We start from the raw sequence: 17,410 nt of genomic DNA on the forward strand, positions 1-17,410 counted from the left end.
CTCCTCTTCCTGCTGTGCCTGTACCCCAAAATAAACATCTGTGGAGTAAGATGCTCATCAAACATCTCAAACATGCGGGTCAGGAACTGAAAAAAAAGCAAGAGCCTGCCACACTCTGAAAAACAATGAAAAACTGTTTACCTCTCTGTGCAGAAAGGACAGGTGTCTTCAACATCAGAATTGATCACAGAGACAAAAGCAACAACAGCAACGGCACCATGTAAAATTCTCCACTGTACTGTAAATCCCCTACTCTTTTTGTTAACGGTGGTTTGTACAGTGCTCTCCACTCAGGCCTCTGAGCCTCTTGCAGGCCCAGATGAGCTCTCCATGGAGTGTCAACCCTATCCTTCAGCCTGTTTTGGTTCAACACACAGGTAATACATCACGTTACCCACCATGGTGCTCAGCCTGCAATCAGCGGCACTGCTCACCGCTAACAGACAACCATCACATTTAAAGACAAGACTACGCTTCACATCAGGGAAAGGATCATTTTCAACAGTAACTGACCATTACAATAATCAACACACAGTTCCAGTTCATCTTTAGTCAGTTGCTGTTTCCAGCCTCCCAGTAGGCGGCCCATCACCCTGACAGACCTTGTGCCCAGCTGTGAGGCCAGACCTGCAGCATTATCAAGAAGGGGACCGCATACCTCCAGCACACGGCCCAGCGTGAAAATTCTTGCCTCACACAGCCTTTGCTTCAGATATGGCTCGGCCCCACCCTGAAAACGAGTCCCATGAACCACCGGCTCCCTCAGAAGCCAGTACAAAGAGTCATCCTTCTTCAGACTCTCTCTCGAAAACAAGCCCCATACTGGTAACATTCCCTTGTAGAACCGGGCGGGGTTTTTCATTGTACATTCCTTTAAATCCATAATAGGCCGTAAGGTGAAGGCTGTATCGTTTCATCCCGTTTCCACCTCGGCGGACTACACAATTTTCACTCTGAGTGAAAGATATATTGGTGTAGATTTAGGAACAAAAAGTTCTCCATTGACAAACTAGTTTTGCGCAATCATAATTTTAAAGTCGGGACTAGATCTTTCCTCGTGAACGGATACTTGGTCACCACAGAGTTTTATTTGATGTAATTGGTGCGAGTTCTGTCACGTATCTTGCGCTCGACCAATAGCAGCTCTCCTTGTTGCCAAGTTACAGACCACAAGACATTGTGTAAACAGTAACGTGATGTTATCATGTCATCCACGGAGTACATCTCGACGAAAATGGACAAAAAACACATTCTAACATTCGCGAAATAGGCTTCTAAACAAATTTATATATATGCGCTACAGGCAAGCGATTGAATACACCTGTGAAACGGGCCATAACGTACGTGTTATTAACCATACTGTACATTTAAATAATATCGCCTTTTATCTACACCAACAACACAGCACAACAACACAGCACAACAACCACACCGCTCCAGTATGGCTCGGGCCACAGGTCTCCAGACCAGATCAGCCAGTCCTGTCAGGAGTCTCTGGAGTCTGAAAGCAGCTCCCCTACTTGCCAGGTGAACAAGCCCCTGTCCCCCTTCCTCCTTGGGCAGGAAGAGGACACTCTGTGGGACCCAGTGCAACCGGTCCCAGAAGAAGTCCACCATCAAAGCCTGCACCTTAGACAGCAGGTTCAGCGGTGGGTCTGTGCACGCCAGCTGATGCCACAGCATGGAGGACACAAGATTGTTAATGATGATAACCCTGGTCTCCGTTCTTTCCAAGATCTATCCAATGGATATGATCTCCCCGGAACCTCCTTTTTCTTTTATTTACAAATAAGAGCAGCTCTGAGGGCTCATGGCGTTCCATAGGACGTTCCACTAGAGCGTCACCGTTTTTACAAATTATTTTATGACAAAGAGACATCGAGAGGCTTCGTTTCTGACTTTTATCGCCATTCACTTATGTCATCGTATAAGGACCTCCCCCTGGATAAAATTTGGAGAAAGGATGTCCCGGAGTTGGATGTAGATTTTGATTGGGATGCAGTCTGGGAAAATGTTCGGCTGTCCCCTCGCAACCCAGATCACCAACAGATTCATCTACATTTTGTTCATAGGACTTATTTGACCCCTAGACGATTGAATCTAATGGGTCTCAGACCTGACTCTCGATGTACCTTATATCCAAACGGTGCCACCGGAACATTTATGCATATGTACTGGGAATGTCCTCCTGTTGAGCTCTTTTGGGAAAATGTTACCTCCCAGCTATCAGATATTTTCTCTCTGACCATACCTGTTCTGCCTTCTGTATTGTTATTGAATGATGTTTCTCAATTACCGACCTCTATACATGTGAAGAGACTCATTCTAGCCGGCCTCACAGCAGCCAAAAAATGTATTGCCTCAAGATGGATACACCCAGATAAATTATGCCCGAAGGTATGGATTCTCACTTATCTTGATGTGATTTATCTGGAGATATCCACTGCACGGGTTATAGGGGTTAATGAGTAGAATATCGCGATCTGGTTAGCAGCGGTTGCAAAGATAAAAGAACGCATATAAATTTGGATTTTTTTTATTACTAAATAGTGCATTGGGGATGTGGCTCACGTTGAGGTCCTGGGGTGAGCGGGGATGGGGGGGGGGGGGGGGGGGGGAGAGCGTGTGAGAATCCATGTGTATAGTCTATTTGTAAAAAAAATGTGTCTTCTATAACTGGTTATGTATGTGTTCTGGGCCCCTTTGGTTGTGTCGGAGGGTCACGGGCTCGGGGTGGGGGGGGGGGCCCTTGGTTCGGGGCCTCGGCGAGTCGTGGTGTTAAAGAGCATGATGCTTTGACTCGCTGGGGTGCCGGACTCGGGGCCCTCGAGGGTTGGGGATCGTGGCTACGGTGGGTGGTGATGGAGGGGGCTTGGGATGTTAACTGTACGGTTTGTCTCATTTATTGTCTAGTCATTGTTGTGTTAAGTTAATGTTTTGGGATGTCTTTTTATGTATTATTATTATTATTGTTGTGAAGGGCCAGATTAAACCGAATATATATATTTATTTATATATATATATTTAATTGTATTTGTATATTCTCTAATATTCCCTGATATCCCTTGTATATTCCTTGTACAATATGCATTGAATATCCATTCTAGCCTACTGAACATCCCATAATAGTCTCCATTCTACTATTGGTCGAGACCTTGGTGCCAGGCTGCCATACCCCTCAGACCCAGTTCAAACGTACCGCTCGACATGTACGAACAAGTCCTAGTTCCGCGTAGGAATTTGGCTACCGCACCACTAATGGGACTATTTGTTCATAGTGCGTATATATACTGCGCTACTAAAGTAGGACTTTCTTTTCAGTCCAGTTTCTTACCCTCCAATAGAGTCACAGACGTAAAGCCTCCCCGCGATGCCACGTGTGGGAGTAAGGCCAAGTTCGCCTACCATCGGTATTGAGACATCGTGTATATTAATATTTGAATAGTCATATTTGGCACTATATCGTCGAGTTGGACGTAGTCTATTAAGCTAATAATAGTCTGTTAATATATAGTGCTTCGTGCGGTGAGAATACTACCGTAGTCAGTACCCCATCGTTTCGGGCAGAGAACTGGCTGCTTACCCAGGGTGGTTGACCCTATGTGAAGCTGCACCCGAGGAGCCCCAGAGCCGACGAGCGAGTGGACCTGTATACCGGATTATTCTACCGACGACAGCCCGCCTTCCCAGGCACGGATTATGCTTTGGATACTTTGATTATTCTATGGATAAAGACCCCCGACACTACCGTGTGTTGGAACCCCCCCCCCCCTGGAGAGGAAGCAAGGTGAGGAGACGCTCTGCAAGACGAGGTCTCTCCACATCTCTCCCCCGTGGACCGGAGAGAGCCGGCCCACAAAGAGTCCACCTGCTTTCATCTGTGGTCCAAGGATCGCCGGCGCATTGAACGGCACTACAGTGGGTTCTCCTGGGATACCCTTGGCCGGACGAGGCAGCTGGATTCTACCCCCCCCCCCCCTCCTACTCCTGTCGGCTTACAAGCGACCGGATTAACCCCCTCTAGTGTATCCAGCCTATAATCATTAAAGTATCATTGCTGTTATTCCTTAACTATTCCAGGTCGTATATTTACCACCTGCGCCTTCAGAGATTGGACATTATCTATTGATATACCGACGAATACTCCTTGCCATAAAAGTGCATACTATTTCAATTCATAAATGTAATTAAGTGATTAAGTGTTTAGTCTACACACCATCGCTGTGTAGGCAATAAAGACCTGTTTCTAATTCGTACATTTGTGTTGGATCCGTTTCATCTACGTGAGAGTGTTCATGATAATATATTTATGCCGTGTACTGGGTGGCCGAATATTAAGTACAAAGGTAGTGGTAGTAAGTATCATATCTAGTAATACAGTCAGGGAATTGTACCCCTCAGTTACAATTGGTCCTTCGAGCCGGAGGGTAATTAGTGTAATATTAATATAGTGTTATTAATATTGAAATGGCCTATGATGAACACTCCACGAAACGATCCTCCTAACCAACGCCCGCAGCGCGAACGACGGCTCCCTCAGTACTTAGAGGCTTACGCTGTCAGTCAACAACCTAGTCTTCTACTAACAGTAAACGCGGTAAAACTAGAAAGTAAAAGTATGTCTAACCCCAACGCCCAGACTACCCCGACCATAGAGGCCCCTACGGGCTCTAATGTAACTGACCAAGTTCACGGTGGGGACCAGTGGGAACCAGACATGACTTCACACCCCGTCAGTACTGAAGAAGTAGTCCCCGATGAGTCCCGGGAGGAATACAACGCTACCGAGAGAGAACTCGGCACGGAAGAAGACGGGGAGAGCACCGTGGAGATAGAACTCCAAGGCTCCGCAAGGAGTACCCCGAGGGAAGGCTCCCCTATACAACCGCCTTCTCCCAGCGAGGCAGAGAGGACCCTACAGCAGGCCTTCCTCATCAGCCTGAACGCCGCTGCTGAACGCGACCGACTGCAGATCCAGCAGCGAAGCGAACACGAGCAGATACGTCTAGAAATAAGACGCATTCAGATGGAAGAGAATGTGGCCCGAGAACGAGCCGGTGCTCAACGGGACGCAGCGCGCGACAGACAGCAGTCGCAACTAATAGAACAGCTGATCAGACGGACAACACCCTCTCCCTCCGCCAGAGGCTCCAGGAACTCGTCTAGACACACCTCCAGGGCGGCATCCCCTAGCCGAGTAAACAACCCTGAACTTGACCAACAGACGAGGTCTATACCCCCCACAGACCACCTCCCCCCACCGGTCCAAGCGAGACCTAGCAACCGGGAAGGAGCAGCATATCCTGTGGAGAGGCTAAACCAGAGACTACAAGCACTGGATGACCTAACTGAAGACGAAGAGGAAGAGGAGGAGAACCGCGCCCGAAGACAGCACAGTACTCTACCGGACCAGGAGGTCCGGTACAGCCCAGGCTATACTCCCGCGGAGCTGCGCTACAGACCCCCGACTCTATACACGGGTGAGCACGACGCACAACCCGCACCGAGGAACAGCACCTGGACAAGCGGGCCATGGTACACTGCCGGTACCAGCCCATACCAAGGAGCGGGAGGAGACTCGCCTAGGAGGCCTCTCCCCCAACGCTCGCCGATGTATCCACAGTCAGCGTCATACATTGGCACGCCTATGGTACCCGACTTCACCCAAGAGAACCGGGCCCAGTATACAGAACTCCGCATGTGTCTGGAGACCATGTTGGTGGATGTATTGGATGAACGCCACAAATACGCCATCCTACTGCAGCACTTAAAGGTGCCCCGCGCACATAATATAGCGCTCACCTACGCGACTTCCACCACCCCATACACAGCAGCGCTGGTAGCATTGGACCAGAGGTATGGGCGCATATGGGATTACGTGATCCAGGAGATCCGACACATCGACCGCTTACCCCCAGCAATAGACAATCGAGCACTGGACGACCTGTCCATCAGAGTGCAGTCCCTGGTAGGGATGTTGGGAGCGCAAAGAGAGAAGGGGAAGTATGAACTTTACGCCAACTCAAATGTGGAAAGGATCCTGGAGAAGCTGCCGCCCGCTCGTCAGGAGCGCTTTAGGCGGCAGAGGGACCACAGAGACCCGAATGGCCCCGACCCGAACCTCCTCGATCTAGCAGACTTCCTGGCGAGAGAAGTCAGCAGCCTACGGCTAGATACATTCGGACGGAGCACCCCTGGCTCCAGAGAAGGAACCAGACGACTAAATGATGGAAGAAGATCGGTGACTGTGATGCACCAATCGGAGTCAGTACCGAGCAGCAAGAGCCACAGTACCCCCTCCAGAACAGAGAAGTGGAAGATAGTGTGCCCCTACTGTGAGAAAGAACACTGGCTAGCGCAATGTGACTCCTTCCCCAAGCTGAACGCGGAGGAAGCAGGTCAATGGATAAAGTCCAACAAGCGCTGTTTTCGCTGTGCGCGCTCACACATGGCAGCCGAATGCCGCTTAAAGAAAAGGTGCACCAAGTGCGATGGAGCCCATCTGGACATACTTCACGACAGTAACAGACGGCGCCCTTCACCTGCACCATCCAGCCGCAAAGCGAGCGTCATGTACATCGATCCCGCCAGCAGCAGTGGAGCCCGAGTACTCCTAAAAGTAGTGCGTGTGACACTAAGCTACCAGAATAAAGTCCTGGACACTTACGCCGTCCTCGATGACGGGTCAGAGAAGACCCTGCTGCTCGCCTCCGCTGCGGCCCAGCTAGGGCTGCGGGGAAGCGAAACCCAAATGACAATTCGGACAATAAGACGAGATTTGAAGACGATAAAGGGCGAGAATGTCTCATTCTCTATCGCAGCAAGCGGCCAGCCTGAGCGACGGTACCAGATTGCAGACGCTTTCACCAGCCAAGAAATAGGACTGTCGCGGTACACATACCCCGTCGCCAAGCTGATGGAGAAATATGCACATCTGCGCAAGTTACCGATCCCGCTCATAGACAATGCTATGCCGACCCTGTTGATAGGCTCCGACCATGCAGACCTCATTGTCCCGATAGACCGGGTTCATACCGGACCCCGAGGCTGTCCTGCAGCAGTCGAGACCCGTTTGGGATGGACTCTCCAAGGCCCGCTCGCCAAATCTCTCAACCGAAGTACAGCCACTAGATGTCTCCACTCCCGAGTCACAGAGGGAGAAACCGCACTCCTGCAACACGTAGAGTGGCTATGGAGCTTGGAACAAATGCCCTTTAAGAATGGAAAGAAAGACATTCGCTCTAAAGATGACATTTACGCCATTCACCTCCTCGAGACAGGGACCAAGAGAGTCCCGGTCAACGGCGTGTTGAGATACGCCACGCCACTCCTGCGGCGAGAAGGAATGCCTACTTTCCACGCCAAGACAGACGCCATAGAACGGTACCTGCTGAACACGGAGCGGCGCTTAGCCAAGAACCCCGCCCAAGAGAGTGTATACCGCGCTGAGATTGAGAAGCTCATCACAGCGGGACACGTCACAAAGATGGACATTAAAGAGGCTGACCAGACCACTGAATCGTGGTACGTGCCCCACCACAAGGTCCATCACAACGGTAAAGACCGCATAGTATTTAACTGCAGCTACCAGATCGGATCCCAAAATCTGAATAAAGAGTTACTGCCCGGTCCCACACTCGGCCCCTCCCTACTCGGCGTTCTACTCCGCTTCCGCCAGGAAAAGGTGGCCATCAGCGGGGACATTAAAGGAATGTTCCTGCAGGTGAGATTAGTAGAGGCGGACAAGCCCCTGTTACGGTTCCTATGGAGAGAGAAGCCAGGAGATGAGCACCCAGCCATCTACCAATGGGAAGTCCTCCCCTTCGGAACGACGTGCAGCCCCTGCTGTGCGACATTTGCACTACAGAAACATGTAGCAGAGGACCCAGCAGCGGACGAAGAGGTCCGACACAGCGTAAAGAACAGCTTCTACGTAGACAACTGTCTACAAAGCCTTTCAACCCAGGAAGAAGCCGAGGCTCTCCTGATTAAACTCCGCGCCTCATTGATCAAAGGCGGCTTTGATCTCAGGCAGTGGGCCAGCAGCGATCCGCAAGTACTGCGCAGCCTCTCCTCCGAGGACAAGGCAGCCAGCAGCGAGACCTGGATGGCTACAATCCCGGGAGAAGCCCAGGAGATGACCCTGGGATTGGTGTGGCGATTCAAAACAGATTCGCTTCACTACAGACACAAGCCCCTGACTACGGAGCAGGGAAGGCCGGCGGCGGCGCCGACCACCAGACGGAGTGTGTACACAACACTCGCCCGACAATATGACCCGCTAGGATGTATTCTACCGTACACCACCAGGGCAAAAATGATTGTACGAGCATTGTGGGACAAGGACCAGGGCTGGGACGACCCCATTCCCGCACACCTTGCATCCACCTGGAGAGAGTGGGAGATGGAGCTCCACTCACTCCCAGGCGTTAATATGCGCCGAAGCTACTTCCCACCCACGGTGAGGCCAGAGACATGTAAAATGGACTTGCACGTCTTCAGTGACGCCTCAGAGGTCGCATACGGATCAGTAGCCTACTTGCGGGCCCAAGACCAAGGGGGAGAGATCTACACAGCATTTGTCCTCGCCCGCTCGAGAGTAGCCCCACGCAAGCAACAGTCTATCCCACGTCTAGAGCTCTGCGCAGCCCTAGCCGGAGCGCACCTAGCCACGCTCATCCAACGTGAGCTCACCATACCGGTGTCTAGAACAATCCTGTGGTCAGATTCCACGACGGTACTCGCCTGGATCAAATCGGACTCATGCAAGTACAAAGTCTTCGTGGGAGTCAGAGTCACCGAGATTCAAGACTTAACCGAAGAGTTAACCGGAGAAACAGAGTGGCGCTACGTTGATACAAAACAGAACCCAGCTGACGTCATCACCCGGGGGATGCCCCTGGATGACCTCACCCGTCGCAATGTCTACAGTGACGGCCCCGCATTCCTAAGACTCCCGGAAGGACAGTGGCCCAAGCCTATCCCGAGGGAAGCAAGTCCAGAGGAGGTGGAAATTAAGAAGTCTGTGTTCTGTGGATTGAGCACCGTAGCCTCCACCGACCCTAACATAAACGATTGCACGTCCATAGAGAGTGCACAACAAAGAACATTCCTGCGGTACCACCCGGAGTGCAAGTCCCCCGCTGATATGTCAGCAGCTAACTACGAGGAAGCAGAATTGCTTCTACTGCAGCGAGCCCAGAGAGACTCGTTCCCCGATGAATTGGCCTGTCTACAGGGAGGAAAGCCCGTCCCATCCGACAGCAGATTAATTCACCTGGCCCCCGAGAGCGACGCTCATACCCTCATCAGAGTGGGTGGTCGCCTACGCAGAGCCCCCAATCTACCGGATGACATTAAATACCGATCGTATTGAACAGCCGACACAAGGTCACAGAGCTGATTATAAAGAAATACGATGAGGATGTACATCACGCAGGAGCAGAGACAGTCCTCACGGAGATTGAGGGAGTACTTAACTCGAAGCCCCTCGGATATGTCTCCAGTGATGTGGCGGATATCGACCCAGTTACCCCCAACACACTCCTGATGGGGCGGCTAGATCCCACATTACCCCAGACAATGTACCGGCCTGAAGAAGCGAACGGCCGACGAATGTGGAGGTACAGCCAAGTATTAGCCGACAAGTTTTGGAACAGTTTCCTACTGCACTACCTACCGTCTCTACAGACCCGCCAGAAGTGGGTAAAGGAGAGAGACAATTTGACAGAAGGAACAGTCGTCATGATTATTGATCAATCACTGCCCAGAGCTATGTGGCCGGCCGGCCGCGTAAGCAAAGTGATCACCGGTGCCGACGGCAAGGTCCGAGCAGCTGAAGTGCTCGTCCAGGGTCGCACTTACACCCGTCCCGTGGCAAGGCTCATAGAACTGCCTCGACTCCCAGACACAATCGATGATGACCATGACCCTACAACCCTATGACTTTGTGAAGTTGACTGACCCCTACAGCAAACCCTTATGTGTAAATAGACAACGCGATTAATCTGTCTCCGTTTAACTGATTAGGTCCGGGACCTATTCAGGGGGTGGCTGTTGTGAAGGGCCAGATTAAACCGAATATATATATTTATTTATATATATATATTTAATTGTATTTGTATATTCTCTAATATTCCCTGATATCCCTTGTATATTCCTTGTACAATATGCATTGAATATCCATTCTAGCCTACTGAACATCCCATAATAGTCTCCATTCTACTATTGGTCGAGACCTTGGTGCCAGGCTGCCATACCCCTCAGACCCAGTTCAAACGTACCGCTCGACATGTACGAACAAGTCCTAGTTCCGTGTAGGAATTTGGCTACCGCACCACTAATGGGACTATTTGTTCATAGTGCGTATATATACTGCGCTACTAAAGTAGGACTTTCTTTTCAGTCCAGTTTCTTACCCTCCAATAGAGTCACAGACGTAAAGCCTCCCCGCGATGCCACGTGTGGGAGTAAGGCCAAGTTCGCCTACCATCGGTATTGAGACATCGTGTATATTAATATTTGAATAGTCATATTTGGCACTATATCGTCGAGTTGGACGTAGTCTATTAAGCTAATAATAGTCTGTTAATATATAGTGCTTCGTGCGGTGAGAATACTACCGTAGTCAGTACCCCATCGTTTCGGGCAGAGAACTGGCTGCTTACCCAGGGTGGTTGACCCTATGTGAAGCTGCACCCGAGGAGCCCCAGAGCCGACGAGCGAGTGGACCTGTATACCGGATTATTCTACCGACGACAGCCCGCCTTCCCAGGCACGGATTATGCTTTGGATACTTTGATTATTCTATGGATAAAGACCCCCGACACTACCGTGTGTTGGAACCCCCCCCCCCTGGAGAGGAAGCAAGGTGAGGAGACGCTCTGCAAGACGAGGTCTCTCCACATCTCTCCCCCGTGGACCGGAGAGAGCCGGCCCACAAAGAGTCCACCTGCTTTCATCTGTGGTCCAAGGATCGCCGGCGCATTGAACGGCACTACAGTGGGTTCTCCTGGGATACCCTTGGCCGGACGAGGCAGCTGGATTCTACCCCCCCCCCCCCTCCTACTCCTGTCGGCTTACAAGCGACCGGATTAACCCTCTAGTGTATCCAGCCTATAATCATTAAAGTATCATTGCTGTTATTCCTTAACTATTCCAGGTCGTATATTTACCACCTGCGCCTTCAGAGATTGGACATTATCTATTGATATACCGACGAATACTCCTTGCCATAAAAGTGCATACTATTTCAATTCATAAATGTAATTAAGTGATTAAGTGTTTAGTCTACACACCATCGCTGTGTAGGCAATAAAGACCTGTTTCTAATTCGTACATTTGTGTTGGATCCGTTTCATCTACGTGAGAGTGTTCATGATAATATATTTATGCCGTGTACTGGGTGGCCGAATATTAAGTACAAAGGTAGTGGTAGTAAGTATCATATCTAGTAATACAGTCAGGGAATTGTACCCCTCAGTTACAATTATTATTATTATTATTATTATTATTATTATTATTATTATTATTATTATTATTATTATTATTATTATTATTATTATTATTATTATTATTATTATTATTATTATTATTATTATTATTATTATTATTATTATTATTATTATTATTATTATTATTATTATTGTGTTGTGAGATGTTTTGTTTCATGTTTAAAAATAAATAAAATAAAAGATAAAAAAAAAAAAATTGTTAATGATGAGGATCCGACCTTTCAGCGACAGTTTCGGAAGAATCCATTTCCATCGCTTCAGCCGGCCTTCCACTTGCTCTACCACTCCGTCCCAATTCTTGGAAGAAAACACCTCATAACCAAGATAAATCCCCAAGTACTTTAGGCCTCCCCTCTCCCATGTCAGGCAGCATAAGACATCATCTAAAGTAGTGGTCAATGACATCACCATAGCTAGGGTGTGTTCTACATGATTCCTTGGTGTTCTGCTTGATGAATCCCTATCATGGAAACCTCACATCACAGCCATAACTACAAAAATTGTTAATGATTGTATGCGACCCCAATTGCACAACACAGAAATGGAGGCCATGCTAGCTGGGGAAGCTACACATAAAGTGGCGCTAGCAGAGGGACAGGGTAGCTGCCAGGGCATTGCTAGCTACAGGGCCTATGCTAACTGTAACGCTACATCAGCATAGAGGCTGCGCTAGCTGCCGGAGCTAAGCTAGCAGACAGGGCTGGACTAGTAGGAGAACACATGGGGTTAGCTGCAGGGGCTAGGCTAGCAGACGGGGCTGGACTAGCTGTGGAAGCCGGTTAGCTGCAGGGGCTCTCTCATACACTGTCTGTGCCGGCTGGGGTCGTCGACATGGCCAGGTCGTACTGTTAAGGATTGTATACGACCCCAATTGCACGACACAGACAGGTATTCAGAGTTCGCCAAAACAAGGGCATGATTTATTTATACACAAAAAAGCGGCACTGACCCTTTAAGGGTGAAATACACTAAAGTCCATGAACACAAAAAATGCAGCACTGTGCCTTTAAAGGGCAAACAAAAAGTACACCGGAATCTTCTAGAACACGGGCATCCTCCCGACCAGAACGCTGCCGATGGGCAACGCAGCAAACAGGGGGTCCAAGGGGAACGGAGTGAGAACACGGGCATCCTCCCGTGGAACAATAGATAGTGATGACGAGGTCTCACCCCAAGGACGAGGTCCACGAAGAGGGAGTAGGGAAGTAGCTGGCACAACGTCTCACCCCAGAGACGCGCCGGTAGATGGTAGCAACGGATGGCACGACGTCTCCCAGTGAGAACATAGGAAATCCTCCCGTGGGATTATAGAGAGCAAAGACGATGTCTCACCAGGAGCGCGGCGGTTGATGGTAGCAATGTAGAATGGCACGACATCTGGAGTGGGAACATAGGGATCCTCCCGTGAAAGTATAGAGTGCGAAGACGATGTGCCACTCCAGGAAACGGCAATAGGTGGTAGCGTACAGAGTGGCACGACGTCTCACCCCAGAGACGCGGCGGTAGATGGTGGCAACAAGATGACCTGGCAATGAGTGGAAGGCAACCAGCAGTACTAATACTCTCCCGAGGAGCTGATTACCAACCACTCACAGGTGCGCGAGGAAGAATGTTCGGCACGCCCCCTCGTTGGGCAGCATGCAGTCCTACCCAGCCCTCACAAAAATGGCCAAGAGTATTGGTATTCTTGGAAAAACACGTCATTTGCTGAGCACTGAGGTTGCCACAATGTTATATATTACTCTATGGTTTACCCATATATCAATTACTGCAATTTAGTTTGGGGTAGTACTCATCAGACCAAACTTGAGCCCATATGCCGTCTGCAGAAACAAGCTCTAAAAATAATCAGCTGTGTACAACGAAGTCATTCTTCTCAGCCTCTATTCCATAAGTTAGGTATACTCAGTGTTTATCAAGTGAATCATCTTCAGACTGGTTTATTTGTGCATAGTTCTTTAAACAGAGCCCTTCCCCCTTTTTTCATGACATGTTTGCCCACAATCACCAATTTCATAATTACCCCACACATAGTTCCTGTTTGCTTAGACCACCCCTTTCTCGCACTTCCCAATCTCAGTTTTGTTTACTCTACCGAGGGTCAAAGTTGTGGAACTCTTTGCCTCCACATATTTTGGAATTTTCTTTCCTGAAGTTCAAAAGAGCACTGAAATCTCATCTCCTAGATCACCAATATTTCCCATATTGGCTCCCTTTACAAACTGTGGTCTGATGGCTTGTTGTATTTTGTTATTGTATTTTCGTTTTTATTATATATTCTTCCTGTCATTAGTTGTTTTCTCTATACCCGAAATTGTATGGCATGGGTGCCTGCTTCGGTGTCTATATGTAGACCTGCTTGTGTGTGTAATTTTGCATCCTGGTGAATGCCACATGCAAGCCCCTATAGGGTTTTTAGGCAATTCTCCTACACATCCCTTGTGGATTGTATTGTATTATATATGTAATTGTTTTTATATGTGTAAATAAACAAACAAACAACTTGCTCTACCACTCCAAAATGGGGAACGCCCTACCCAAAGCTGTAAAGGAATGTGAATCACTACCCACTTTCAAAACCACTCTCAAAGAACACCTACGGGAGACTGGAATTCAAAACTGGCCCCTGTAAATGTCCTAACCCAACCCCCTCCAATGTACAGTAAATGACCTAACCCAAGAATACACAAGACCCTCTTCTTAGAACCAAGTATGGTTTCGTCGATATTCCAATGTACAGTTTTCCCCACCGGCCTACCCAACCCCCCCCCCCCCCCTCCCACCCCACCCCACCAACCCAACCACCTCCAATGTACAGAAAGTTTTCAATCAATCAATCCGTCCCAATTCTTGGAAGAAAACACCTCATCCCCAAGTACTTTAGGCCTCCTCTTCCATGTCAGGCAGCACAAGACCACCAATTGGCCCTTTACCCACTGCTAAGGCCTCACTCTTCTGCCAATTCACCCTAGCAGAGGAGAGAGTACTAAAAGCCATCACAGTTTCATGTACAATGTTAATGTCGTGCTGGGACGGCGTGGCTCAGGGGTAGAGCGGGTTGTCCAATGATCCAAGGGTTGGTGGTTCGAATCCCGCTCAAGCCCATGTCCATCCCACTGCCGTTGTGTCCTTGGGCAAGACACTTAACCTACTTGCCTCGTATGAATGTGTATGCATGTGAATGAATGTTGGTGGTGGTCGGAGGGGCCGTAGGCGTTGATTATTCGCCACGCTTCCGTGAGTCTGCCTCAGGGCAGCTCTGGCTGCAATTGTAGCTTACCACCACCAGTATGACTGTGTATGAACGAATAATGGACTCTGTGAAGCGCTCTGGGTCTCATGAAGAGCGCTATATAAATCCAAGTCATTATTATTATTATTATTATTATAACCATAACATCGTCAGCATATGCAGACAGTTTGAACATCTGCCCCACCTGAAGAAAAAATAATGCCAACCCCCCCCCCCCCCCCACTATTACTGCTCTTATGACTGAAGAAAGCTCCACCGCCCCACTCCCTCTTCCAGTCAGATTCATTGTCAACCGTACTGTGAGTTTCCTGAAGAAAAGTCATTTAACTTCCTGCCCCTGATCAGACTGCACAGAGCATCTCTCTTACCATCTTCTCTAGCACCATTAACATTTAAAGACGCCAGTTTAACACATGTTTAGTATACAACAGCAACCAAACAATAACAAAAAACACAGTAGGCCTATATATTATCAACATTATCACCATGTTGAGAAGAGAGGAATAGACAGGAGAAGAGAAGAGAAGAGAGGAGAAGTGAGGAGAAGTGAAGAGAGGAGAGGAGAGGAGAGGAGAAGAGAGGAGAAGAGAATAGAATAGAAGTGAGGAGAAGTGAGAAGAGAAGAAGATAGGAGAAGAGAGGAGAAGAGAGGATAAGATAAGAAAGGAGAAGAGAGGAGAAGAGAGGAGAGGAGAGGAGAAGTGAGGAGAGGAGAGAAGAGAAGAGTAGAAGAGAGGAGAGAAAAGAAGTGTGGAGAGGAGAAGAGAAGAGAACAGAAGAGAGGAGATGAGACGAGACGAGAAGTGAGGAGAAGAGAGGAGAAGATAGGAGAAGAGAGGAGAAGAGAGGAGAGAAGAAGAGAGGAGAAGAGAAGAAAGGAGAAGAGAAGAAAGGAGAAGAGAAGAGAGGAGAAGTGAGAAGAATTGAGGAGAGGAGAGAAGAGGAGAAGAGAGGAGAGGAGAGGTCTATACAGTACGTACCAAAAACAGGTGTCTAGGCTGCCTGCTCTTCCTGGAGACCTTCATGAGAGTTCCCTCTTTGACAAACACCTGAAGAGAAGAGAGCATTATCTACATCAGTGCTGCTACTGTACATCAGTGCTGCTCCATCAGTGCTGCTAGTGTACATCAGTACTGCTCCATCAGTGCTGCTACTGTACATCAGTGCTGCTCCATCAGTGCTGCTACTGTACATCAGTGCTGCTCCATCAGTGCTGCTACTGTACATCAGTGCTGCTACTGTACATCAAGTTCAAGTTCTTTCAAGTTCAAGTACATCAGTGATGCTCCATCAGTGCTGCTCCATCAGTGCTGCTCCATCACTGGGTCGGCATATGGCAGACCACCTTGTGTAACAGTTAAAAGAAGCCATTCCCCATCCCTGGATACAAATCCGACTGACTGGTGGAAAGTCAATACGGGGAGATTCCCCAGGCTGGCAAAGCTGGCACGCCGGTACCTCCATATACCCGTGTTTTTTGGACTGATGCAGGCTGCATGCTCCCGTCTGACCGTGTCAATATGCTGGAATCAGGACCATGCATGTGAGTCAGTCTGAGACAGGCTATTTATATTCTATGTAGGCTATCTTGTTGCAAAATAATAATAATAATAATAATAATAATAATAATAATAATAATAATAATAATAATAATAATAATAATAATAATAATAATAATAATAATAATAATAATAATAATAATAATAATAATAATAATAATAATAATAATAATAATAATAATAATAATAATAATAATAATAATAATAATAATAATAATAATAATAATAATAATAATAATAATAATAATAATAATAATAATAATAATAATAATAGCCTCATTAAAAATACTATTGTTGCTTCGTTAACAGTTGGTTGTTTTCAGTGTTTTATCTGTTATTTAGTTGGGCCTATTGGAAATGTTCGTCGACATACGAATATTTTTAGTTTTTGTTTATTTATTAAGTTAATATAAAACCGTGTTTAGAACATTGTTGAGTTTGTTAAATACATGCTTTTGAGTTTGTTAAATACATGCTTCTTTTTACCTCTTAACGTTCCGATGGCCCGCCCTTGTTTGACGGCGTCCCGCTGTTGACTGCGTTAGTACAGTTGGTTGTTTTCAGCGTTTTATGCGCGCAATCTGTTATTTAGTTAGGCCTATTGGATATATATTTATTTATTAAGTTAATATAAAACCGTCTTTAGAAAAATCTTTAATTTGTTAAATACAGACTTTTGATTTTTTTAAGTGGCGAGGCGAGTGACTTTTCTTTTTTTGCCACATATGCAGCTCGCCCGCTAAAAGTCGATACAAATGTGTTTTACTTTTAATATGTCTAGCCCTCTACATTTCTATGTTTCATTATGCCATGCAATGTTGCGAGAATGCAATATGTCGCTGCTGTGGAAATAAACCTTTTTATTGAGGAAACAAATACATTTGTTATTGTTTGGTACATTTGGTATTTTTTGTTACAATTGATCGATTAATTGATCGTTAATGTAACTGAGGGGTTACAAAACCCTGACTGTATTAAAGATTGTGATATATTAAACCACTGCTAGTTATGTACTTTAATTACTGGCCAAACAGTACATCAAATATAGATGGTGAACACTCTCAAGAACACGGCATTGACACAGA

General features: G+C 47.5%; 1 protein-coding gene across 1 annotated transcript in view; it reads right to left on the bottom strand.

The window, feature by feature from the left end:
• The window catches only part of fgd5a (FYVE, RhoGEF and PH domain containing 5a), a 181,556-nt gene that overhangs the window by 43,484 nt on the left and 120,662 nt on the right, over window positions 1-17,410 (bottom strand). Inside the window, exon 8 of the mRNA XM_084315770.1 lies at window positions 15,747-15,815. Coding sequence (XP_084171896.1) covers window positions 15,747-15,815 — 69 coding nt within the window. The remainder of the gene's footprint in view (window positions 1-15,746; window positions 15,816-17,410) is intronic.

Source organism: Notolepis coatsorum, assembly GCF_963971535.1.
Source record: "Notolepis coatsorum genome assembly, chromosome: 6".
Taxonomy (NCBI): Eukaryota; Metazoa; Chordata; class Actinopteri; order Aulopiformes; family Paralepididae; genus Notolepis; species Notolepis coatsorum.